General features: G+C 38.0%; 1 protein-coding gene across 1 annotated transcript in view; it reads left to right on the forward strand.

The window, feature by feature from the left end:
* Positions 1-700: 700 nt before the first annotated feature.
* AZIN1 (antizyme inhibitor 1) overlaps positions 701-24693 on the forward strand; it is a 28406-nt gene continuing 4413 nt past the window's right edge. The window contains exons 1-9 of the mRNA XM_058174891.1: positions 701-1033; positions 10150-10287; positions 12741-12938; positions 13169-13342; positions 13948-14120; positions 16134-16268; positions 17620-17701; positions 20074-20148; positions 21704-21869. Coding sequence (XP_058030874.1) covers positions 12837-12938; positions 13169-13342; positions 13948-14120; positions 16134-16268; positions 17620-17701; positions 20074-20148; positions 21704-21869 — 907 coding nt within the window. The 5' untranslated portion in view covers positions 701-1033; positions 10150-10287; positions 12741-12836. The remainder of the gene's footprint in view (positions 1034-10149; positions 10288-12740; positions 12939-13168; positions 13343-13947; positions 14121-16133; positions 16269-17619; positions 17702-20073; positions 20149-21703; positions 21870-24693) is intronic.

Below are 24693 nucleotides of genomic sequence, written 5' to 3' on the forward strand. Positions count from 1 at the left end.
AATGTGGAAGAAATACTTCCCCTCTTTTAACCGCTCTTGAGCCTTTCCTTATACAGACAGACCAGGCGTCCACATTCAACCGACAGCCACTGCCCGAGCGCATCTCCCGGGACACTCCCGGGGGTGGGTGGGTGGGGGGGCAGAAATCCGAAAGTCATTTCAAAAATGGGCACCAGCCCTGGGGCGTGAAGATCATCTGCGGTGGAAATGCCATCCTAAGGACAGCTGCATCGGTTGGGTTGGAGCCCATAAGCGGGCAACTTCGAAGCGCTTCGGTAAAACAAGGCAGAGCGCATGGAATAAGATTCGCTTGCATCTCCTAACTGGAAAGCGACAAGCACCTCTTGTGCTATTCTGGATATCGCCTCTTCTTCGACCTTGACTCTGTCACCTCTGAGAAGAAGGCAAAAGGACACCGCAACAGACGCGCTTGGCGAAGCTAAATCGAGCTCTCCCACCCTTCGCAACCTGTTCGAACCTTTGAGAAAAACTGCGCCCCTTGCGCCCCGCCGACGCACATGCGCAATGCCTTCCTTGCAGGAAAAATTCGCGCCGGGAGGGGGAGGGGAAGGAGGGGAGGAAGCGCGCAGGCGCGCCTTTGGCGCTCCGCAGGGAAGCGGCGCCTCCTTCCTCGCACGCTTGTGACGCGTGGCTCCGAGCCCCTCCTCTGGCCCGCTTCCCTTATAAATTCCGCCTGGCTGCGGCCTTTCTTCCTCTTCTGCCTTTTCGCGGTGCTCCGCTACCCGGTGTTCTTGTTGGTTGCCGTCCCGCCGTCTCTCTGGCCGCCCGGGTCTCTCTTCGCCTCCCATTTTTCACCCCCTTTTTCCCGCGAGGTGCCGCTTTTTCTGGCTGCTTCTGCTCCGCCGCCTCAGCGCAGATTTGCGCTCTTTCGCTGGTCGCCCCCGCAGCCTATGGCCCTGGAAGGCGCCGTTGCCGCCTCCTGTATTTCTGCTGTAGGTTCCCACATCACTCTTTAAAAATTCCGCCAAAAAAGAGAAGACGATTTACCAAATCTTTCGGGCCGTTGTCCCACGTGAGTATGCGATTATTCGGGGGGCTGATTTCGAGGTGTGTCTGCGTAGATAGATGTAGCGGGGTGGGTACCCTGGAGGGGAGGCGGCCCCTCTGGAGACTGAAACTTGACTTCCAAACGCGGCGGGAAAGGGAAAGAACCTTCGACGCGGCGTCTGTCTGTCTGTCTTTGCGTGGGTGCGGGCGTATCTCACAGGTGTCTGGGAGTGGAGTGGGGGGACGACGACACCCACCTTCCTTCTGGGGAGCATCGCAGGGAGCTGCCCTGTGACATCGGCGCGAAGTTCTCGGGAGGAAGCCGCCTCCAGAGCCTCCTCTCCCGCCGACCAAGACGAGACGCGGGGAGGCGGTCGTGCCTTGGTCTTCCTCTTCCCGAGGAGGCATTTTAGCTCTCTAGAAGCGGAGCACACCGGCTTTTAGCACCGTCGGCGGCTGGCTGGCTGGCTGGCTGCTGGACATCCCGTCCCAGCTGGTGTCTGAGGACGAGGAGCGCCGTGGTGTGGGTGCATCTGGCTGCGCCTTGGCCTCCTCTTGCTGCTTACTTCTGAAGGGAGGGAAAAGCGACCGCTCGGCCGCTTATGTCTGTGTCGGAGGGAGAGAAGCGGCTTCTGTTCTAACATGGCGGACGCTCGCGTGGGCAAAGAAGAGCCGCTGTCTGCGGCGGGGCAGACGCCCGGTCTAGTCCGGCGCCGGGCATTTGAGGGGAAGAATCGAAGGGGAGCCAGAGAAACGGGAATCCAAGCGCAGCGCCCTGAGGAGAACATAGCGGAGGGTCTTGGCGGTGGCGGCGGCTCTAACATGGCGGATTCCTGTGGAAGAGAGTGGGAAGCTGCCGCCGCCGCCGCCTATGTAGCTGCTTCAGAACTGGGTCACTTCGCAGGGAAAGGCTGAAGAAGCCACAGCCGTTTTAGCCTGTTGTCATTTAAGGGGAGGCGGGTGGAGACGACTAGACCGGGGTCGAGGGGGTGGGCGGGTGGGTGGGCGTTGTCAGGCTGGGAGAAGGGAGATCCCTGGTCACCCTGAGAAGCCGGTGACTGTCCCTCCTAAGCCCGGGAGGAACGTTATTTTGTCGGGAGGTTTTCCTCAGGTTGGATTGGGGAGATTGGCCTCAGGAGATTGAGGCCCCCATTTTGTGACAGAGATGAGGACCGCTGGTAACACAGCAAAGCTTTCTTCCCACCTCCTCGGTGTGCCTGCATGGGAAGGTTGAGCTCAGGGTAGACTGGTTTATGTTGTTGGTTGCCACCAAAATAAGGCTTCCCCTTGTGAACGTTGGGAATCCTCTGAATTCGTCTCTTTCTGATGTTGGAAATGAAGGGTTGGTGATCCTGTCACAGATTACTTAGCATGTTACTAAATTGCACAGGTTGTCTGGAGTGTGGGGATTAAACTACAGTGGAAAGGTGAAGTGGTCTTTTCCTGGAAAAATAGTTTTGTCATAATTTAGGAACCAGCATCTGATATTCACTCTTTGTCATGAAATTATCCTGTATTAGAGTATCAAATAGATGGTATGATAGTTGACAACATAAAGTGACACCAATTTCACAGGTGCTCTCCTTTACATCAGTTTCTCTTCCCGAATGAGTGGCATTAATATCAGAGCCTTTTTTGGATCCTAACCTTTAAGAGTAGTTTACTAAAAATAAATAAAATAAAACAAGCCCCTTAACTATGTTATTTCATGATCAAAACTATTAGACATGCATGTATTTTCCACCCTAATTGTTGGGGATATTTGTGTCATATCAAAGAGGTTCAATAAGTTCACAAAAAATGTTTCTGCTATCTGTAAAAAATCTACAGCAGTTCTATTGATCAGAAATCCACAGCAGTATTACAATAATCCAAAATGACATTAAAGGATATGTCTTAAGTTCTTCTGGACTTTTAGGAAAAGACTGGATAAACTGTTAGTCTGGAACGGTAGGGTCTCTTGGTTGAACAGAGATTAGAAAACCTCCAAGGTCCCTTCCAATTCTGTTATTTTGTGTTACTGCATTTTCAGCAGGATCTAACAAAATGCAGAGAATAGGGAGGAAGCAAGAAAATACAAAAACTGGGCAGATTATACAACCGTGAAAAGTGGTGGCCATGCAGTCTGTTTAAAAATTACTAATAAATATAAATTATCTTTTGAATGGTTTAACTTTAAAATTTAAACCTATTCATGCTGTTCAGGTAATATGAATTGATACTATATCAATTCTATTTGGACTCTTAGTGTAAACAAGCATTTTCTGCTTTGTTTTGGAATAAGTAGAACCAACTGTGATTCAGTTGTAGGTAAGCAGAAGTACAAGTTAGTTATTATTAAATATATGTAAAGGAAAACATCCCAGTTTGGGAATACAGAATGAATACTGTTTTGTTTTGTTTTTTGTTTTTTTTGCATGGCTGTTTTAAACTAGGGAGCATAGGATTATAGCCCAACAAAAGCAACAAAGTTATTTCGTAATCAGGAAAAAAGTATTTATACACTAAATTCCTCAATTCTTATCCTAGTACTTATCAGGTAATTGGCAATTGGTTTCTTGTAAAAAATGTGGTTTTAGAAAACATTGGGAAAATATATTAGTTTAGCTGTTACAAAGTTGTTTCTTTAGTCTGACCTAATTTATGAAGAGATTGGATAGATAAAACGGTAATGCTTCTCAGTTATGATACAACTTGACAAACATTTTACCCAGGGATTGGAGAAAAAATAATGAAGCTGTTTGATGTCACAAGACAAGACATTTATTTTGATCATAATATTAATACATAACATTAACATCTTGTTTATAGTGATCAGAACTGGCAATCTTGATTTATAATAACTGATGGGGAAAGCACCTTAACACTATCCCCTTTCCAGTATAATAGAACTGTTACAGATTATTAACTGAACATGCATCAGAACTTCTGAGTATTAAATATATGAGAGAAAGGCATATTGTACTTACACAGAGTGGCCCTTCTATTCTTCATTTGATATTGTTAATGCTTGTATTATCAGTTACATAGAAAGTATATGCTCTGGAAGTATAAATAAAGTGTGAAGCTCTCATTTCATTTCATTTGACATCATACGGATGTCAAATGAAAATGAAACCTAGCTTTTTTTAGTGCCGATAAAGACTTAAGAAGCACAGTTCTTGGGTTTGTGTATAGCAGTCCCATAAGAAACTATCATTAGCTGTCCAATTTTTACTTCTGCTTCACAGTGCGGTACGATAACATTTGAAAATTGTGTGAGTTAACAGCTGGGAGTGCTTTTAATCAAGTCTTGTGGGTGGGTCCTTCTAATACAGCTGGGTAGTGAATAATCTTGGAGAAAAGGGTGGAGAGTGTGTTCCAGTCTAGACTGGTCTTGCCCAGTTCTTTACTTCCTGTGGTGTCAATAGTACCGTTGCTGCCATGGCTTGTGAAACATGGCTTATGAAATAACATGTCTTCAGCCCATATGTCTCAGTAGGATTGGTGTCCCCTTTCATTCTTCATTTGCCCGCTTATAGCACAGCTAGGGAGCTTCTGTATCACATAACAGGCATATTAACCTATCCCACCTACAGAGAAGCTGGCAGCTGATAAACTATAACAAACTTCAGAGCAAACCACAAAGTGACAAATTTGGGTTAATTAAATTGAAGGATTTATGGCACACAATAGATCTTCTGTTAGGGATTTTAATAATATCAAGTCAGTTGAACCATCTGGGAAGATAACAAAAATCGATTATTCTGCTTTTGATTTTTGTTTTGTTTTTTTCCCCTAAAGGTAAGCTTTAGCTTTACGTCTTAAAATTTGCTTAGAGTACAGATTGTTGATTCAAATGTTACTTGCTTTCTTAATCATGACTTGGAATGAAGAAAGACAGACAATACATTTAATAAATCAGCTTAATTATGTATAAAGAACATGATAAAAAATAGCCCTTCTGCTAACAATAGTAGATTTAAGAGTTACTGTGAAAAACAAATATTAAAGGAATTAAGTATGGAACTAAAAGGAGAAAGTAACATTCATGTAATTTGTTTTGAAACATTTATTGACTTTAGCACATCTGGGGAATGAATTTTAATAGTAGTTAAGCATGGTGTGGTTATGCACAAATAATGTTCATAGTTGTGTATAAACCTTGCTATAACTATTGACATTTTCAAGTATTTTCTTCATACAGTATAACTTAAACTTCTTGGAAGTACTGAATCTTAGTGTTATACTAAAACTTCTTAATATTCAAATGATAATAAATGGTTGCATAAGAATCACAACTGAAAAAGACAAAAAGGCCCACTTTGTGTTTGAAACTACACACTAATTGTCTGTATATTGATAGGAGCCTATAGAGATTCCTGTATTTTTGAAATATTTAACTCATTTTGAGAAGACTGTATAATTTCTGTTACATGTTTATCTTTGCCATGAAAAGGGCGCACCACAAATACATGCTATAATATTTATGTACATGAAATGGATACTGGATAAGGTGACTTTTGTATGGCTGCTATGTATATCCAACAATTGTAGTTTGTAAACTGATTTATAATTCATTTTGATTTTTTTTAAAATGACTTTTTTTTAAAGCCTATGTATTGTTTTCATAAATGAGCATTGAACGTTCTTGTATGGATGATACCTAAAGTAGGCATTTAACACAATAATGGAATATTTATTCAAACAGATTTCATATTTAAGAGAACTTTACTTTTCTAAAAAAATTACACAATCTTTAAACTAAAAAAATGTACTTTATATTTTATACTTATCTTGTCATTGCTTTACTAATAACTACCATACCATAATATGATTAGGAGAAAATATTATTGTAAAATTTTACAAAACATTACAAAAGCCCATAGTAACACATCTTATAGAATTCTTTGCTAGAGAATATTGCTGTTTTCAAAAAGTAAATTGCACATTTCTGACAACCATTCCTTGTCCTTTGGAATAATACTACATTTCCAATTTCTTGGTATGATTATTTTAGCCACCTGCCAGGCTTGATACAATCATAGATCCTGATCAGTCAGATTCCAAAGTTTGAGTGTATAGTTCAACATTACATTGATATATTTGACATTTAAAGATTCTACATTGAAATCACTATCCAAAAAGATAGTAAATGATTGCATGATCATATGATAAGATTCAATATTTGAGCTTTTGATAGAAGTATGTTATGATATGTTAATTCTGTCATGGATTCCAACAACTAGGAAAGCAACTCAGGAGACTTGGAGGCAGCCAAAGTATATGTTCTATGCCTAAATTTGAAGATAGCTCCATTATTGTGAATTAGGAAGACTATCCAAAACTTTTATGATGGGGGTAAAAGCAGTATGAGGAACTGGAGGGAGACTCATTGGTGGTGCATATGATTATTCCAGTTGTTTAAATCTAAACCTATTTTCAACCCATTTGCTCACATCTTTCTGTTTAAAACCATAGGATGTATTTATTCATATTAATAGCTTAAGCTATAGATATAATTTTTTCCTGAACTTGTATCTGGTCAGTGCAACTTTCCTCATTGGAATGATCTCCAGGTCCTTCCATATATATTGCCTTCTTCTAATGACATTTGCATTTATAGCTCAAAGAATATTACTAACATCTTAGCAGGTAGGAATACAGTATCTAGCTGATTTTGCCTAGTCTTGGAAGCCAAGCACGGTTGAGGATGTCTTATAATTGGGAGAAAGAAAGGCAGGAAAGTCACAAAACACTTTGAAAAAGACTCCCAGTGCTCAGAACTAAACATATTATTTCAAGTTAGGTCTAACCCAAACGTAATAGTTAGGTGTGATAACTATATTATTAACTTTGCTAGTCTTTAAAGAAGTTTTTCCTTCTCTTCTTGAAATTGTTGCTATCTGAAAAATTAAAGTAGGTATGGAATACTGCAGTACAGCAAAAGAGAATGTAAATAAGCAACAGTTGGGTCTCAACCTATGAAGAGTACATATTTGATAGATTACAGTCAAAAATAGTTTACTTCACTTCCACCTCTGCCAGATAATACAGCCCCCACCCCTGGGCCTGGCCCCCTGCCAGAGAGTGACTCAGAGAGTGAGGGGGAAGGGCCATCAGGGCTCCGTTCTGCAGGGTCGGCTTCCCTGGCTCAGCTCCAGGAGCCAGAGGCAGGCCAGGTGGAAGAGGTGACGAGGCCTCTGTCTCCTGTATCTCCCCTCGCCCAGGAAACGCTTCCAGACCCAGCTGAGAACAATCAGTCCTGGTTAGATCCCAGGTTTCGTAGACAAGAGGCAGGAACAACAGAAGCAGGGGGGGGCAGGCCTAGAAAGTGCTGAGTCACGGAGCCACACCCTACAGGGTATAAAAGCAGGAGGGGCTGCTATACTGCTTTGTGACGAACAAATCAAACTGCCTAGAGAGAACTTGAGCTGAAGTGCTGTTTATTCCTGACTTCCTGGTTGACACGCCGGCATCAAGAAAGATAACAGACCTTGGCAGACGCTCACTGGGTTCGGCAGAGTACAGTGGTCGGCATCCTTAAAACACTCAAAAGAGCCACAAAGCTCCTAACTGGAAGCCCCCCATACAATTCTGGAGCCGACGAGAAGTCCGGTCCCCCACCATAAAGTCTCCTCCTAGCATGGCATCCTTTTTTCTCTGCCGACCAGAAGTCTGGTTCCCCCACCATAGAGTCTCCTCCTAGCGCAGCATCCTTTTTCCTCTATCTGTCCTAACCAAAAGTCCTATAAGTTGTGGAGCCGACAGGTGACAGGGAGCTGCAGCAGAAGATGAAAGAGCCACATGCGGCTCCAGAGCCGTGGGTTGCTGACCCCTGCTTTAGTACATCTCTCAATAACAGCACAGCTTCATAGAAGTATTCATAGTTGATCAATCTTGTGTCCTTATTAATGGAAAAGTTAGGTATCTATGTGCTAAGTAGAATTACTAGGAATATATTCCATGATCCTCCTGTTTACTGTGTTTCCTCAAAAATAAGACCAGGTCTTAATTTGGGGGGGGGGGCTAGGGCTTATTTTGGGGAAGGGTGTCTTATTTTTTTCCATGTACAGGAGGCCCACTTCTGCTTGCTTGCGGCGGGATAGGAGGCTATGTGCTAGTGCTGCTGCTGTGAGGTGGAATGGAGCTATCCCCCGTGTCCCACATAGGCTTACTCAAGGCCCCCGCAGCTAGGACTTCCACAGCCCGACACCTGCCTTGCGCCACGGCACCAGCACTCCATTCAGTCTCCTGCTCCATTCTGGCTGCGAGCATGGCTGCCACTGTGAGGCAGGTATCGGGGCATGGATGGGTGGTCAGTCGGCTGCTTGGGCTTTTAAGTAGAGCTTATTTTGGGTAGGGCTTATATTAGGTGCATACATAAAACATGCTAGGTCTTATTTTTGAAATAAGTCTTATTTTCAGGGAAACGGGTAGGTAGGGTCCAATGTGAAATCAATATAGGCAAAAGGGAAAGGTAAATAGAAAATAGAATAACAAAGAGAATTATGTAATCTCACTGACCAACCTTCATTCACATCATCCCTCCACCTAGTGTTCCTATTCCTGTGGTGCTTGTGTGAACATAATTTGTTAACAGGGAGGAAATCCAACCTTCTGTTGGATTATTATACTGCAGAGATAGATAGGTGGACTACCACTATCTTAGCAGAATTGCAGTAGACCCTCTGGCATTTAGCGTATCATGTCCCATCCACAAAGCACAATTTATTTATTATGTCAGCCTATGCTAAAATCCTGTAAAAACTTGCACTAGTAAGGCACAACTGATAGCAGCTGCTTTAGTTAGTAATGCTTCGTTTACAGGTTACAGACAGATGAATTGGCTGTATAAACCTAACTTTACTGCCCAGTTGCTCTCACTAAAAATAATTGTTGTTGTTAGTTGCGAAGTCATGTGTGACCCTGTAGACAACATTCCTCCAGGCCTTCTTGTCCTCTGGAGTCCATTTAAGCTCAGGCCTACTACTCCAGCCAGCCACCTTCTCTGTCATTTTCTTCTTTTGCACTCAATCTTTCCCAGCATTAGGCTCTTCTCCAGTGAGTCCTTCCTTTAGGTGGCCAAAGTATTTGAGTTTCATCTTCAGGATCTGGCCTTCTAAAGAGCAATCAGGGTTGATCTCTAGGACTGACCGATTTGATCACCTTGCAGTCCAAGGTGACTGTCTTCTCCAGCACCATAGTTCAAAGGCCTCAATTGATTGAACTCAAATGATTGAACTAGTTTCTATTACAGAATTTACCTGTCGATCTGCAAAAATGGATGGCCAGTCACATTCATTCCACTTCCATCAAAGTGGTCTATCTGGGTTTAATTAATAGGTCTCCCTCCTCATATACTTGCACTAGTTATCCATTATCAATTTTTAATAAACTATTTTTTCTTTCATTAGTCTTGCTTGCTTAGTCAGATTTTTCATTAAGCTTATTAGTCAAACATAGGTTCCTATGTATTCACACAGGTTATTTTTTGCTTGAATCTTGGTGATCTTAGGCTTAGTTAAGCTCTGTATCCTGCTATATTTTATTTTATGGTAATTTAAATACCATCCCCAATATATCCACTGCACAATTTTGCTGAAGGGATTTTGGTATCCACAGGATTTGATTACCCTGCACCATAAATTAGTCCTTTGTGGAATTTGCATACATGGCCAATATGGGCAAGAATGCTCCTATTTACTGGTCTTTAAAAAGTCAAGTTTTATTAAAAACAAACTGACATGTTTGTTTTTAATAAAACAAGTCATAACATGTTTATGACTCAGAATAGATACTGTTGCTCAGTTCTTTATTTCACCTCAAAAATATATTTACCGGTGTTTTTTTTTTTCCATAGACCTATGATATATCTTTAGACCATAAATTTTGAAACAGATGATAGATATACTCAAGTTTCCTGATATTTTTATGATATAGGGGGCTATGTGAGGAAATGGGAAGATGTCATGATGTTGGGTCAGATGTTGAAAGCTGTATACTGGGGTTTGAAATTTATTTTTGAAAAATGGACCTTGGGAAACTTGTGAATTGAACAATTTTAATTAAATAGTATGCCAATGTATTAGAATCAACATAAGAGAATATTTGTTTTGTGGATCTGGATTTTCTGAACATTTGGCTATATTTTCTTCATAGGGCAAGCTCTCTGATCAAGTTTACAACTATCCAGAGGGTTTAGGAGAAGTGCTTTATCGAGAACAGTTCGACTTCAACGCTGAGCCACCTTGGGAACCTAGCTGATGATAGTAGGGTTCCATCTCCTAACTTGTCCATGTAAGTGTTGATCATAGCTGATTTCTCAGCTCGGTACATAGCTGTCCGAACAACAATCACATGTTATTTTTAAGTTGATCACCTAATGTTGTCCTCTGTTGTCAAACTTTGATATAATCTAACTGGTCATAATTCAGTAAAACTGCATTTATTTCAAAAATTAGTAGTGTTATAGCCTTATCAACACTCTTCTAAGTGTACCTTTTTATTAATATTACAATTTAAAACTTATTACTATTAAAAAATTAAAAAAAACATTTAAAAACATTCAAAACAATAAAACATATTAAAAACAGTAAGGAACATTAAAACATCTAGCCATGAAGCTGCTGCAGCCACAGTCTCCCTGTACCTTGGCAGAGACTACACCATGTGGGTCCATCTTTTGCTAGTACTATCAGGCATAGTGGAGTTCATGGATTTCTCCTGTTCACACACAATTATAGCCCTGCTTAATTGTCTCTTAGTTACTGTAGACTTACGCTACACATACATATTCATAATATTTTGATCTGACAACTTTCCTGACTCCTAGCAAATGCCTTGCCCAATCCCTGCAGTTTTCATTGCAAGATTCTTGGAAATAATTTGCTGTTGTCTTCTGATGACTGAGAGGAAGTTGCTGGACCATAGTAGCCCAGTTGGATTCATGTCTAAGGCAGGAGTGCGATGGCTTAGCAATTAAAGATGCTGAGATTATCATTTGGAAAGATGGCAGCCCAGGTTCGAGACCTGAACACCATGCAATAGGGTGAGCTCCCATTACTTGCCCCAATTTCTGCCCACACCTAGCAGTTCAAAAGCATGTAAATGTGAGTAGATAAATACCACTTCAGTGGGAAGATAATAGCATTTCATGGACTTCTGCATATAGTCATGCTGACCATAAGACCACAGAAATGGGTTTGGAAAATGCTGTCTCCCTCTGCTAAGAAACTGCCTGGACAATTCTCTGCAGTTTTCATAGCAATTATTTTTGGAAATAGTTTGCCATTGTCTTCTTTCTAGACCTGAGAAAAAGTGCCTAGCCTCAGGTCACCCAGGTGGCTTCCTGCCGATGATGAGACTAGAACTCATGGTCTCCCATGTTTCTAGCTTGATGCCATAAAAGATGGTAATCCTTAAATTCAACATTAAAACACAATTTTTTTCCAAAAGAAAAAAAGTTATAATCTTATAGCTTGCTATACAATAGTTTGTCTGCAAAATATTTGATACATCTCTGTTAAATCATTAACACCCAGGTAAGCTGTCAAGAAGAAACGTGTTGTAAGATCCTATGAGTTATGGGCTTATTTAGCTGTTTCATAAGATTGAGTAATCATATTGTTATGATATTATGTTTTTATGTTTAATAAACATATTATGTTTTTGTCCAAACAAAAGTAAACTAAATACCTGCTACTATAATAGCAAAGTTTCCCAAGGTTGTCTTGAATAATTTGACTGCTAATATTTGCTAATCATTCTGGAAATGTAATATCTGCTCGAGTTGACTTACCACATTGTTTCTGTTCAAGTTCTACTCTGAAATGATTGAGGGAAAAGTCAATTAAATATTAATTTTATGGGAACAGAGTATTAATTTCCATTGCCTTGTCTGATTCAAGCCCCATTAATACGTTTTCAGCTTTCTCCTTCCATTGATGGCTATAGAAAAGAGACTATTTCTATATTATGTAGGATGATTGTGCTTGTAGCCTAATCACTGTTATCTGGGTTAAGCGTCTGAATTATTTAATTGTGAATGCAGATGATCTTTACATTTCTGGAAGAAACAAAACCACTGGAGATGGCTACATCATTCGATAGTAAGCTAGGAAACTGGGAAAGTGGTAGCTAAAGCTGAGGAACTTTTTATTTCTCTCAATAAGTGGGATTGGATTTTTAAAATAGATTGAATTTAATTTTTTTAAATCCCTAATGAGAAATTTAAATAATATCAAAGAGTAATATTGTATTCTCTTCTTTTGAGAATATGCAATTTTTCCAAATATATGGAGCCAAAAAAGTACTTTGAAACAAGAGTGGGCATACGTAGTGCACTGGTCAGGACCTCAACCTGCAAGTTTTCCTGAACTTGCACTTTGGCTGCACAATTACAGTTTGACTTAAGGAGATGCTGACAGCTTGACCACCTGGTTCTAAAGTTCCTTGTTACACTTATCAATGCCTCCTTAACTCAAATGCTTATTTTCTTGAAGGCACATAGCTATTTTGAGAATTTGGAACAGTATCTATGGTAGTTACTTTAAGTATGTGTTATTCCTTCTACAGCCTAAAAATTGAAGATATAGACACAGAATAACAAAGTTGGAAGGGACAGATATTAAATCCTTTTTTGCTACATGAGTCTATAATATCTTTCTTCAGAACAGTAATGTTCCACATGAAGGGGTTATCCATATATAATCCAGACTAAAATGGGCTTGAATTACTTTTTTCTTTAACAGTTTGTTGCATAATTTAAGGATCCAGCTCTAAGGCTTTGTGGCCTGTTCCTTGTGTTTCTTGGTTTATGACTGTCGGCTTTGCGGAATACGGCTGAGATGAAAGGATTTCTTGAGGATGCAAACTACTCCATTGGCTTACTGGATGAAGGAATGAACATTGCAGATGTCGTTGACAACTACATTTATGAACATACCATTGTAAGCTGTTTTCACAGCCTATTCCCGTTATATTTACTTTTACATATATAAATCTTGCAGCTTTATATGTGTTCTGATAAATCGTATTTTTTATGAGTTATGTGTAGTTAAAATGAAAAAGCCAACCATTTTGAGGCAGTAAAAAAAAATGACAAATGTTCTCTAAATTTGTTGGCTATTCACTAAAGATTGCTCATTGTTAACTGTTGATTGAAATAATTCCTTTATAGACTGGAAAAAATAGTTTTTTTATTGGCGATCTGGGAAACTTGATCAAGCAACATATTCACTGGCAGAATGTGATGGCACCAATAAAGCCGTTTTACAGCCTAAAATGTAATTCCACCCCTGGTGTACTCGAGATACTATCAGCTCTTGGAACTGGGTTTGCATGCTCAAATAAAGTAAGTCTTCAGAGTTCCTCTTCTCATTCTCTTAAAGTTTCTAGATAATGCTTACCTCACTGACATAAAACTGAGGAAATGATTAAGAAAGTTTTAGAGATTAATTGGCTTCTGGATATAAGGCAATATATGGTGGCTCAGATGCTGAGCTTGTCAAGCGAAAGGTTTGCGGTTCACATCCCTAGTGCCACATAACAGGGTGAGCTCCCATTACTTGTCCCAGCTTCTGCCAACCTAGCAGTTAGAAAGCACATAAAAAATGCAAGTAGAAAAATAGAGACCACCTTTGGTGGGAAAGTAGCAGTGTTCTGTGCGCATTTGGCATTTAGTCCTGCCAGCCACATGACCACAGAAACGTCATTGGACAGTGCTCTTTGGCTTTGAAATAGAGATGAGCACTGCACCCTAGAGTCGGGAACAACTAGCGAGGGGAACCTTTACCTATATGGTGGCACTTTGTTTTTAGAAGCCTTCCTTTACAAAGCTCATGGATAAGTTGATATTTGTGATTGAAAATTTATTTATTCTTAACTTTTAGTTAATTGATTTCTAAAACTTTGTTTCTAAGATTAAAAATGATTTAAAAACTATATTTTCTGTTTCAGACTGAAATGGCATTGGTTCAAGACTTGGGTGTTTCTCCTGAAAATATTATATTCACCAGTCCTTGCAAGCAAGCTTCTCAAATAAAATATGCAGCAAAAATTGGAGTAAACATCTTGACATGTGATAATGAATTAGAATTAAAGAAAATCGCTAGAAACCATTCAAATGCAAAGTAAGCTTAAATTTATTAATATTAATGTGGGAGTCAAGTAAAAAAGGATACATTTCTAAAGTGTATTTGTTGTATAGTAATATATATTTACAGTTCTACCATGCATCTCTTTACATTTTCTACTTTAAAATGGATGATTATTAAAAATTTAGTAATTTTTTGATCCATTCAGTTTCTTTTTATGAACTGCTTTTAAAAAGTACTAATCTTTATTGATAATACTTTATCAACATACCTTAAAACTCCTTGACACAGAAGTTGTTCCTGTTAAGATTATGTGGGCAGTCAAGAATAAAAAACACATTTATATTATATGTATATATCCCTATGTTGCTTGGGACTCTGGCATGAATTGAATTTCTGATCAGATGACCATCTGTGAAAATTGCCTCAAGATCCCTTTAGTATCCAGAAAGTTTCAGAGGGGAAAATCAAGTACAAATCTGGAATGGCTCACTGTGTGATAGAATTATGGTGCTGCACCAGCAATGCACATCAAGCTTTCTTCTAGGTTGCAGGGATAGCAGCAGCATGAAAGAAGGATTATCTAAAAGAGATAAGCCTTTTAGAGGTAAGTATGTGATCATTGGAAATAGTATTTTTTTAAAAAAAAAATTGCTTGTCTTATTTGCCTTGCTCTGGTTGTTTAGAATTCCTAAAGTATCTTTTGTTATACAAAGGATCAAAAAATGAATTTGGCAGTAGAGACATTTCTTTTTCTAATTTTAAGTTCTGCATAAAAGTATAGTTGTAATATAGCTATGTAATCAGATAATGATTTATAAATATCAGATATGTTTTATTTTGTCCCATGTTACTGATAGATATTGAAGCATAGCACTTTAAGATCAAATAATTGAATTAAAAAGAATAGTGGGCAATATTTGGTTGTATGAGTTTATGAATAAATATGTATTTGCTGTTATTTATTTATTTATTTATTATTTAAATTTGTATACCGCCCTTCTCCCGAAGGACTCAGGGCGGTTCACAGCCAAGTAAAAATACAATACTATAAATACAAATTAAAATACAGTTAAAAAACTTATTAAAATTGGCCACAATTAAAATTTAAAACTAAAACCCATTAAAACCCATAAACTTAAAACACTAACCCAGTCCAGCGCAGATGAATAAGTAGGTTTTAAGCTCGCGGCAAAAGGTTCGGAGGTCCGGAAGTTGACGAAGTCCTGGGGGGAGTTCGTTCCAGAGGGCGGGAGCCCCCACAGAGAAGGCCCTTCCCCTGGGTGTCACCAGACGACACTGTCGCGCCGATGGCACCCTGTTGACCATTATTTTAATATTATTTAATTTAATATTATAATACTCCAAAAATTATATTTGGCAAATTGCCTATGTAGTAACTTACATAGGCTGTGTTAATGGGAAAACAGACAATATAATTGTTTTTGGAGGTACACATACACCAGTTCTTGGAGAAGATTATGATAAACCTGCAACAATAAATATGTTATTCCAATGTCTTAAGAGCAATTCTGACTATTAACTGATACTCAGTTTGCAAATAGATCTTTTGTTTTAGAGACCGGAAGAAATAGAAATTTTGAATTTCCACCAGTTTATTTAGGTTTTAGTGAAAGTACGCACTCATATTTGTCCATAATTATAGGAAATGTATAAAGATACTTTCTTTAGTTTGCTTCAGTATCCAGCAGTGTACCATATTTAACATATAATTTTAAAGAAACTTGGATTATGATTGTACTATGGTGTAATGGCTTTTCATTGCAGCATTCAACAGACTTTCTGCTACAACAGTCTTTAGCAGCTGCATTTCCAACCCCCCCATGTTTTTTCTGACTCCATGTTTTAGGCCCTAATTGGTAGTTTTCTCTCTGTACAGGATTGTTTTTATTAGGTTCACATGACTCGTCGTCGAGAGAATTGGAGTAATGACATCATAATCAACATGCTTCTGACAGTCTTCAGGCTTCACATGTGCTGATGCTGCTGTAAACCAACTGTGCCCCAATCATCTTCCCCTTCTCTTAGGCTCTTACTTCATATTGCCACAGAAGACATAAATGGAGATGAAGAGATGACTATGAAGTTTGGCACTACCCTGAAGAATTGTCGTCATCTCATGGAATGTGCTAAGGAGCTGAATGTCCAAATAGTTGGTGTTAAGTGAGTAGACTTGAAATATTTCTCCACTCCTTCCTGTCACCAGTATTGAAAGAAGGCATTAGGAATACGTGTAAAATTAAGACTGCAAGGGTGATCAAAAAATTCAAAGTATGTTGAGAAAATGCACATAACATTCCTTTATAGGATAAACACTTGCAAATAAACCCTTATAGCAGGCATCACATATATAGCTTTTTGTGTATACTACTATTTTACAGAAATGTATTTTATATATAGCAGCAAATTGAAGGCATTCATGGTACCGAAAAAAAAGTGGTTTCTTGCTTCAAAGCTAGTTAATATATAAAGCAGAATTGCAAATTATTAGATTTGGGATTAAAACATTTAGGCTCAATTATTCTTCAGCATTCTTCATGCATCTTGTTAATGAAGTTTTTTTTTTCTTGGCAATTCATCACCTATACCCGTAATGGTGAACCTATGGCACACATGCCCGAAGTGGCACGTGAAGCCATGTTGCCTGGCATGCGCTGCGTTGCCCGTTCCTCTTCTGGGTTTCTGGTGCACATGCATGCACGATGATCAGCTGGCTTTTTTGCATGCGGCAGTGCCGGAAACTAGAAGATCTAGCTGGTCTTCCGTTTTCCTGCGTGAGCATGCACGCCAACCAGCTGATCATTGCGTATGCATGTGCGCCAGAAATCAAGAAGAGCAGCTGGCTGAAACCGGAAGTTCATTTTTGGGGGCACGCGTGTGCCCTGGGTAGCTCCTCTTCTGAATTGCAGCCCAGAGGCACACACACTTCCTTTTCAGCACTCAGTGCTGAAAAGGTTCACCATCACTGACCTATACTATGTGTTAGTTCTTGATCTTCATATTTACTTGCAAGATAAAATAACTTGATCTTAAGTCAGCAATTTTTGTTAGCAGTTTAGAAGAATGGCTTTGATAAGTGGAAATGGTTAAATAAAAATAAAGAATATTTATTTATCAAAAAAGCTATTTTTAAAAGAAAAAATGGCCTTGACTATTGTGGAAAATTATGTGTAGTAGAATCAATTATCTTAGTTAAGTATCCCTGTAAAGCAGTTGTGAAAAGGTACCAAATCATTTCCTCATATTGTGAGAGAATGAGAAATACTCAGCTGAATTGTGGAGAAAACAATACTGGAAAACATCACCCACACTGGTATTTAGTTTAATTACTTCTTAGCTTATGTTTACCCAATATTCTTTTTATTAATATTTAGCTGTTATATTATTTGGTGAATTTGAGAAATTAAAATATCTTTTATACACAGTACCTTAATATAAGCTAAAACCTCTTTGTTTGTAACAATAATGCAAAGTTACCTCATGTAACTTCTAGTTCTTTTTTTTTTTATGAAAGGTTTCACGTGTCAAACCCTTGCATGGAATCTCAAGCATACAAAGATGCTATTTCTGACGCTCGTTGTGTATTTGATATGGCTGTAAGTACACTAAAACTTGAGTATATGTATCTGTAAGTTCAGATCTTCTTGATATAAGAAGCTAGGAATTTGTCCAGAGTGGGAAATGTGTTTGGAAGATTGACTGTACCATTCTGGACTGAGTAACTCATGGTTTGTCCAAACTAAAACAGAAACATTTTGAGTGTGTTATGAAAAAAATATATTCAAGAGATGGTTAAGGGAACTCGTAGGGGATGGCTTGCTTCCTTAGTGTTCACATGGCCTCTTTCTTGTTTGTTTTAATTGTTGTCATGTTTGAATTAAAATGCAGTATATCCCATGTGTCTGCCTGTCCTTCTCAAGTGGGTGGACTAGTTGGATATTACAATGGCAGCAAATACAAGGAGGAGGCGTACTATCAGCCTGCCTGCCCGCCCTTTTCCTCGGGGTTCCCAGCTAGATATACTATACTTGAAGTCAAGGGTTCTAAGAGTCACTGCGCCACAGTACCCTAGATTTCAAGTACAGCATATCTTGCCTATTGGGGGACAGGATCTTTCAAGCTTTTCTTTTCTCTATTTCCTCTTCACTGTTAAGTGATCTTGCCATTTCCTCATTTTCCCATCTTAAAACACTTAGGCTTGGATATAAGAGTTTTGTGCTGGTGTAGGCCACACTTATGCTTCAGTTCAGAAATGCACACACACCATATTGGCTGTTGTGTGCAGAGAGCATAGAAAGTTTTACATCTCCCTACAAGAAACTTTTTTAAAAATGTAGTTAATTTGTTTTAATTGATTTAATTAATTTATGGTAATGTCACATTTTTACATTAAACATGATTTTTTTTCTGTTACAATGGCTGGGTTCAGTGGTTGATAGCTATTTTGAAAGGCACATCTGAGTACACAAAGAAGAGGTTTTTCCTATTATAAAGTAATAGATCACACGTGAGATCTTTCAGGAAGTTGTCCAAGCCTTAAAAATGGTGTTCAGGGGGCACAGAGGATTGCAGTAGGAAGTAAGAAATGTATGCTGTATCTGGAATTCCACTAGCCATTTGTTGGAGCCAAGCTACAATATTTGCAATATTGGCTTCATGCTTAATATAGGTAGTTATTTTTCTTTTTATCTGACATCTGTTAAGTTTTGGTTCTTTTTTTTAAACTATAGAAATGCTTGTAGCGACTTCTGGTTTGATGTCGTGGCAAGATCAGATGCAAGGAGTGGGGCTTCGCGAACTCGTGCTGAATCCTCCTCATTGGAGTGCCCCCCAAGGGGCCAAAGTCACCCTGTGGGGATGACAAAGAAAGGAGGGGCAGTCTGCAGGTCCCGGAGAGCTGCAGCTCTCCAGCTGGACCCAGGGATTCCCTCCCATCCAAAGTTAAAAGTTAAGTTAAAAGGAAGAAACAGCTGCAATCACATATTGCTCCTAGAAGCACGAAGCTGAAGCCTGAAGATGACGAATGAGACTTCGTCGAAACGTCGCCAAGACACTTCCAATTTTACGTGGAGAAAACCCGAATAATCGAAGACCTACATACAAACACCCGTGAAAACCTCAGAAAACACACACACACACACACAGTTTGACATATAGAAGAAGACAATAAAGACTTATGAATCAAATAAGGGACAATATATATTAAGAGATCAAAAAATGGGATTGGATAAAAAGAGATATTTTTGAAAAGAAGATAGGGTCTTATGGCAGCAAAAGATAGTAGAGATGGAAGAAATATTTGGGTTAAATAGGAAAGATGTAGACAGAGACAAAGACCCAAGGGAGGAGTTTGGAACACAATTAAAAAAACGAATAAGAATTGAAATACTAAAGCGGACAAGAGATGATAGTTAGAAAGGGAATGCTGTTCAATATAAGATTGGCTTTACTGAGAGCTAGAATAGAGGCAGAAACAAGATCAAGGGGGAATATCATTATACACATTTTTATATAATATACTAAAAATAATAGCTAGATGTAAGGATTAGATGTTGAAAGATGGTATCGCTATATAGGTTTTAAAAATATTGTGATATTAGAATGGCACACAAAAATAACTAAACAATGAACACATACTAATACAAATATGTATAATAATACCACAATTACATAAGTATGATTAATATAACAAATATTAGTACTATTATCTGTACTTAAATGAATGATACCCGGATGCCTCACTGTTCATATAATATTGATGTATAGCCAATAGTAGTAGTAGTAGTAATAAATAATAATAATAATAATAATAATAATAATAATAATAATAATAATAATAATAATATAAAAAATGCTTGTAGCAATGTAACAGGGTACTTAGTTGAGGAGTTATATATATGAAGAGTAAACATTTGAAAAGAATAACTAACGTGTTATAAATTGCAAACTTTCTGCATTTCTATTTTAGGAAGAATTTGGCTTTACCTTGAATATGTTGAACATTGGTGGTGGGTTCACCGATCATGAACTTGATCTGGAAGAGGTATGAAATTAGATCCTTTTCCAATAAAGGAGATTCTTTTCTTATAGAATTTGGCCTGTCATTTTATTCAGTTCAAACTTCTGCTTACAGTACTATGAATGTAAACTATAAGGTTACTTTGGCAACAAACAACAAATATTGGAGTTTCACTTACAGTATAGCATGAACTGTTTGCTTATTTATCAAATTTGTATGGCCATGCATATTCATAAAAAGTGACTCTGGACAACATACAACCATTAAATAAAATAATATGTAAAAAAGCAGTCACTATTAAAAATACAGAATGGTTGTTACTAAAATATAAACCATTTATATACAGTTGGTTGACTTGGTTAGAACTTGAAACACCTTTGCACCCCAACATTGAGCTTGTGCTTTAATTTCAGGAAAGCTGTCTGTATAAACGTCTGGACCGAGGGAGTCTTTACAATATAGCTGTATATGCTTGGCTTCCATAAAGCCCAAACCCTGATTGTCTAGGTTCAGGTGGAGTTCAGTATATATGCAACATTAAGATCTTTTCAGTGTAATGAGGATTCTGAATCTACATTGTAGATGAACCATTGCAGAGAAATGGGGCTTGAAGTTGTGTGTTGTATGAGCAAAATCCAATTTTATAGCACCTTCAAAAAGGAAACAAATCTGGTTGTGGACAATAATTGTTGGACTCAAGAAACTATATGGGTTATCACAGCTAAGAAAGCAAAGGATTTGTAGAATCTTTTTTTAGAATTGCTGCAGTATGGCAAAATGTAGTATGCTTTTATAAATAATTGTGTGATAGTGTTTTTAATACTTCCTATTGGCTTGTATCACATTTATTTCTAAGGCAACTAGAATTTCATTGTTTTCCATCATTACAACATGTGAAACTGGTGTGAGTAACAATTTACAGGTAGAATAAGCAAGAAAGGGAAGCCATTATTTTTTATCAGTTTGTTTATGGGCTCCAACTTTGGTTTATTCTGATTGGAAAATCATTCTGGAAGTTTATATAATATGGTTGTGGGGAAAAAACTCAAGAATAATTGGTTTGCTATTAAAACTGCTCAGGGTCAGGAACTGCTAATTATATATGGCTAAATAATGGCTGATAGTCAAGAGCTGGCAAGAACATTGTGTAAGGTAGCTGCCATGTATTGCCCTGAGATCTCTTTAAAACAATGTCTGTAGAATGACTGGGTAGAGCAGCAAGCTACTCTGTTGAGCATACACAGCTTTAGTGCAATCTCTGGGCTACAACTTGGAAAGGAGCAGACAAAAATTTGGTCATCAATTACTGCCTTAAGCAACAACGGTGTCACATAATTATGTTCTCCACCTCATGCTGGATCTATGTAGCATGTAGCCATAATACTAATAACCACTGATAGATGTTTTCTTCATGAAGAGTAAGTTGTGATAGGCATATTTTCTTTAGTTAATTTCCCACCAGGGAGGAATATATTTTTATCTTACAGCTCAGAAAGTACCAAGGACTCCACAATTTTATCAAGTTGTGATTGCTCCAAATTAGCAGAGAATTTTCAAATGTTCATATTCTATTTTTTAGATTAATCGTGTTATCATTCCGCTGCTTGGTACCTACTTTCCTGAAGAATCTGGTGTAACTGTGATTGCAGAGCCTGGATGTTATTATGTTTCTTCAGCATTTACTCTAGCAGTTAATATTTTTGCAAAGAAAGCTGTTCAATCTGGTGACCCTCTTCTCAATAAATGTAAGCAAAATCTGTCAAATATTTAAATTGGTGTAAAAACTGTAATCACTAATCTGGATCCTAGCTTATCAAATACGATTTCCCTTTTAGATTGTCCAAGTTTATACAGAGTACCAGTATTTTTAAAAAAGCATTTATAAAGGAATGACAGAATCAAGCTATAGGAAGTTTTCCAGAAAGCTAAATTTCTTTGAGTAGCTTTGTAGGAGGTAATTGGTAGAACAAAGGGCCCATTTAGTTAGCTTAATAAGAAAACAGTTCTTAAATTGTTTTCTTTAGTTAGTTGAAAACTAGGTCATACTTGGAAAAAGTTTAGGCTGAAAGTTTTAAATCTGTAAATAATTTTCTTGTAAAATAATTTCTCTTCATCATGTGTATGCATCACTTTGGCAATGGCAGTCTCAAGCACTTTCTGTACCTGAGGACATTTTTCTGGGAGACATTCTAAATTTTATTGCAGCAGTAGTAGCCTTCATTTGTTCTGTGTCTTTTTTTCAGTTGAAGAAAATTCTGTTTGTTTATAATTGTTACCTACTTTTGTCTTTTCATTCTCATTCTCCCTGCCAAATTATTACACCTTCCTTTTTGTTCTTCAGCATCAGTGAACTCTAAGCAAAACTTCTGCTAGTTGTTTGGACTATAGCATCTCAAGCTCTTTTCAAAAGTCCTTGAAATAGAGCAGATAGCTTTTGCCAGCTAATAATTGTTTGCTATCCCTTGTCTTCCTTGTCAGAGGCTATCCCTTGTCTTCCTTGTCAGGCTATCCCACTAGTAATTAAGCACCTTTCCTGGCTTTGACCTTTTCTTTGGAAGAAAATGTTCCTTGTAAGTGATATGTCTGCTAATGTGCCTGCTCTTCTATTGCCCTTGCTTCTAGAATGGATAGAGATGGGGGCTGATCATCTGATTCAACATCATTCCTTGAAACTTTCAGTTGCCTTGATATCAATATATCAAATTTGTACTGGCCTGTTCCCAGAAAGATTTTTCAAATATTTTCTGAAGCAAAGCAAAGTAAAAGAAGCAGTTATGTAACTAATTGAACAGTGGCCTCTTAAGTTGTCTTCTCTGGTGCTTGAATTTTTTTCATCTATAATTAGGGATCTCATTCATATCGTTAAGTTACTTATCTGGCTTCTTGATTTTACTGTGAAGATTTCTATTCTGCCTCATCCTTATACTCCACACTTGATTACTTTTGTAGTTTCATGATCCCTATTAAATCCACAACAACTTTGATAGGTATTTGTTCAATTACTGCCACTTCATCTGGTCAACTATCGGTGACTTTTCATGTAGCTCAAGATCAGCAGTTTTAAAATCAGGGTTTTTAAAATATAATTTTATTAAAGATATTTTTAAAAAATAAACTTAATATAAAGTAAGAAAAAATGAGAAAGCTAAATGCAAAAAAAAGGAAAAGAATGTGCCTCCATTTTCTTTTGCAGCAGTTACAAAAACAATTATAAGTTCATCTCTTATATAATTATAACTTTCCAGGGTCTTTCATTTTTGCAAATCTTTCATCCATTTTGTTTTAAAAGCTGTCAGTTTGGTATCAAGTGATTTAGTTAATTTAATATTCCTTTAACATTTTCTGTGGCAAATCCTGTGTAATTCCTCTGCAGCTTGTTGGAGCAATCTTCCCCTTCATTCTTGCCACTTTTCTGGTTGCCATTATAATATTGTAATCCAAAAAATGTCTCAAACAAGGAGAGAGGGAAAGGAAAACTTTATCTCTGTCGTCATACTGTGCCTTTAATTCTTTCTTCTCTAATGGCATCCTGTAATTAAAATCAGCATCACAATCTACATTCTTGTAGCTATAGTCAGCATCACAGTCTGACTCACATTACCTTTATCTTCTCTTTTGTAAAATCCACCAATTGCCTACACTCAGTAATAGTAAATAAAAAACATTCTCATAAAGGGCTGGTTTATTTGTCTAATTTAATTCCACATTTATTCAAAAGCAATTTCACCAAAAACAATCTTTCGAAGCAATTGTCCCTTTACCTATTTTATATTTTACAGTAACTGTTGCTAGCTTTTTTGCCAAGAGTTTTTAAGTCCTTAAAACTCTTTCTATTGGAATTCACTAAATGGAATCTTATCCTGCTGCTTAGAAAATCCCTTTTAAGCTGTAAATTAATTGCATCCAAATGTGATTAAGAAATGAGGTTTGGCTCAACTTTGTGTCTGTATAACTTTGTGTCTGCTCCATAATAGGCTGTGAGTTTGGTTGAAATTCCTCAAACTCCCAGCTGCCCAATTTACGAGCTAGAAACCTCAACTCAGTGAGTGTAATTACTCACGAGGAACAGCTATCTGGTGTGAAAGTGAGCAATCTCAGAATTTCTCCTTTATCTGGAAAGACTTGCATGGACTAGTTTGGTTGCTAATTCCACTGTAAATCCGTTACTGTTGCTTCAGGGATGTCTAGTTTGCCATGACCCTCATCAAAGCTCTGGCAGTTCTTTTAGTTTTATTAAATGCTTTTAATAGCTATGGCAAAAACATTCCTATTTTTAAAAAAAAAAAATCTTGGGAGACTAGAAAGCCTCTCTTGTGTTTTGGGTGATTATAGTCATTTTTACAGAACTCCCTTACTAATTATAATGGAAGCAAGATTATCAGCATAACTATCCTCATTTCATGCTGACAAACAGGGAATACAAAGTCAGATGCCAAAGGACTCTAAATTTATGTTGCTGCTGATCTTTTTTTGTACATGTTGAGTCTTTACCATTCTCATTTGTGGGATAAAATGGCCACTTAGACTATATTTACTGGAGGACAAAAAATGTGGTGGGGTTTTGTGTAT

The sequence above is a fragment of the Ahaetulla prasina genome, chromosome 3 (genome assembly GCF_028640845.1).
Source record: "Ahaetulla prasina isolate Xishuangbanna chromosome 3, ASM2864084v1, whole genome shotgun sequence".
Classification (NCBI taxonomy): domain Eukaryota; kingdom Metazoa; phylum Chordata; class Lepidosauria; order Squamata; family Colubridae; genus Ahaetulla; species Ahaetulla prasina.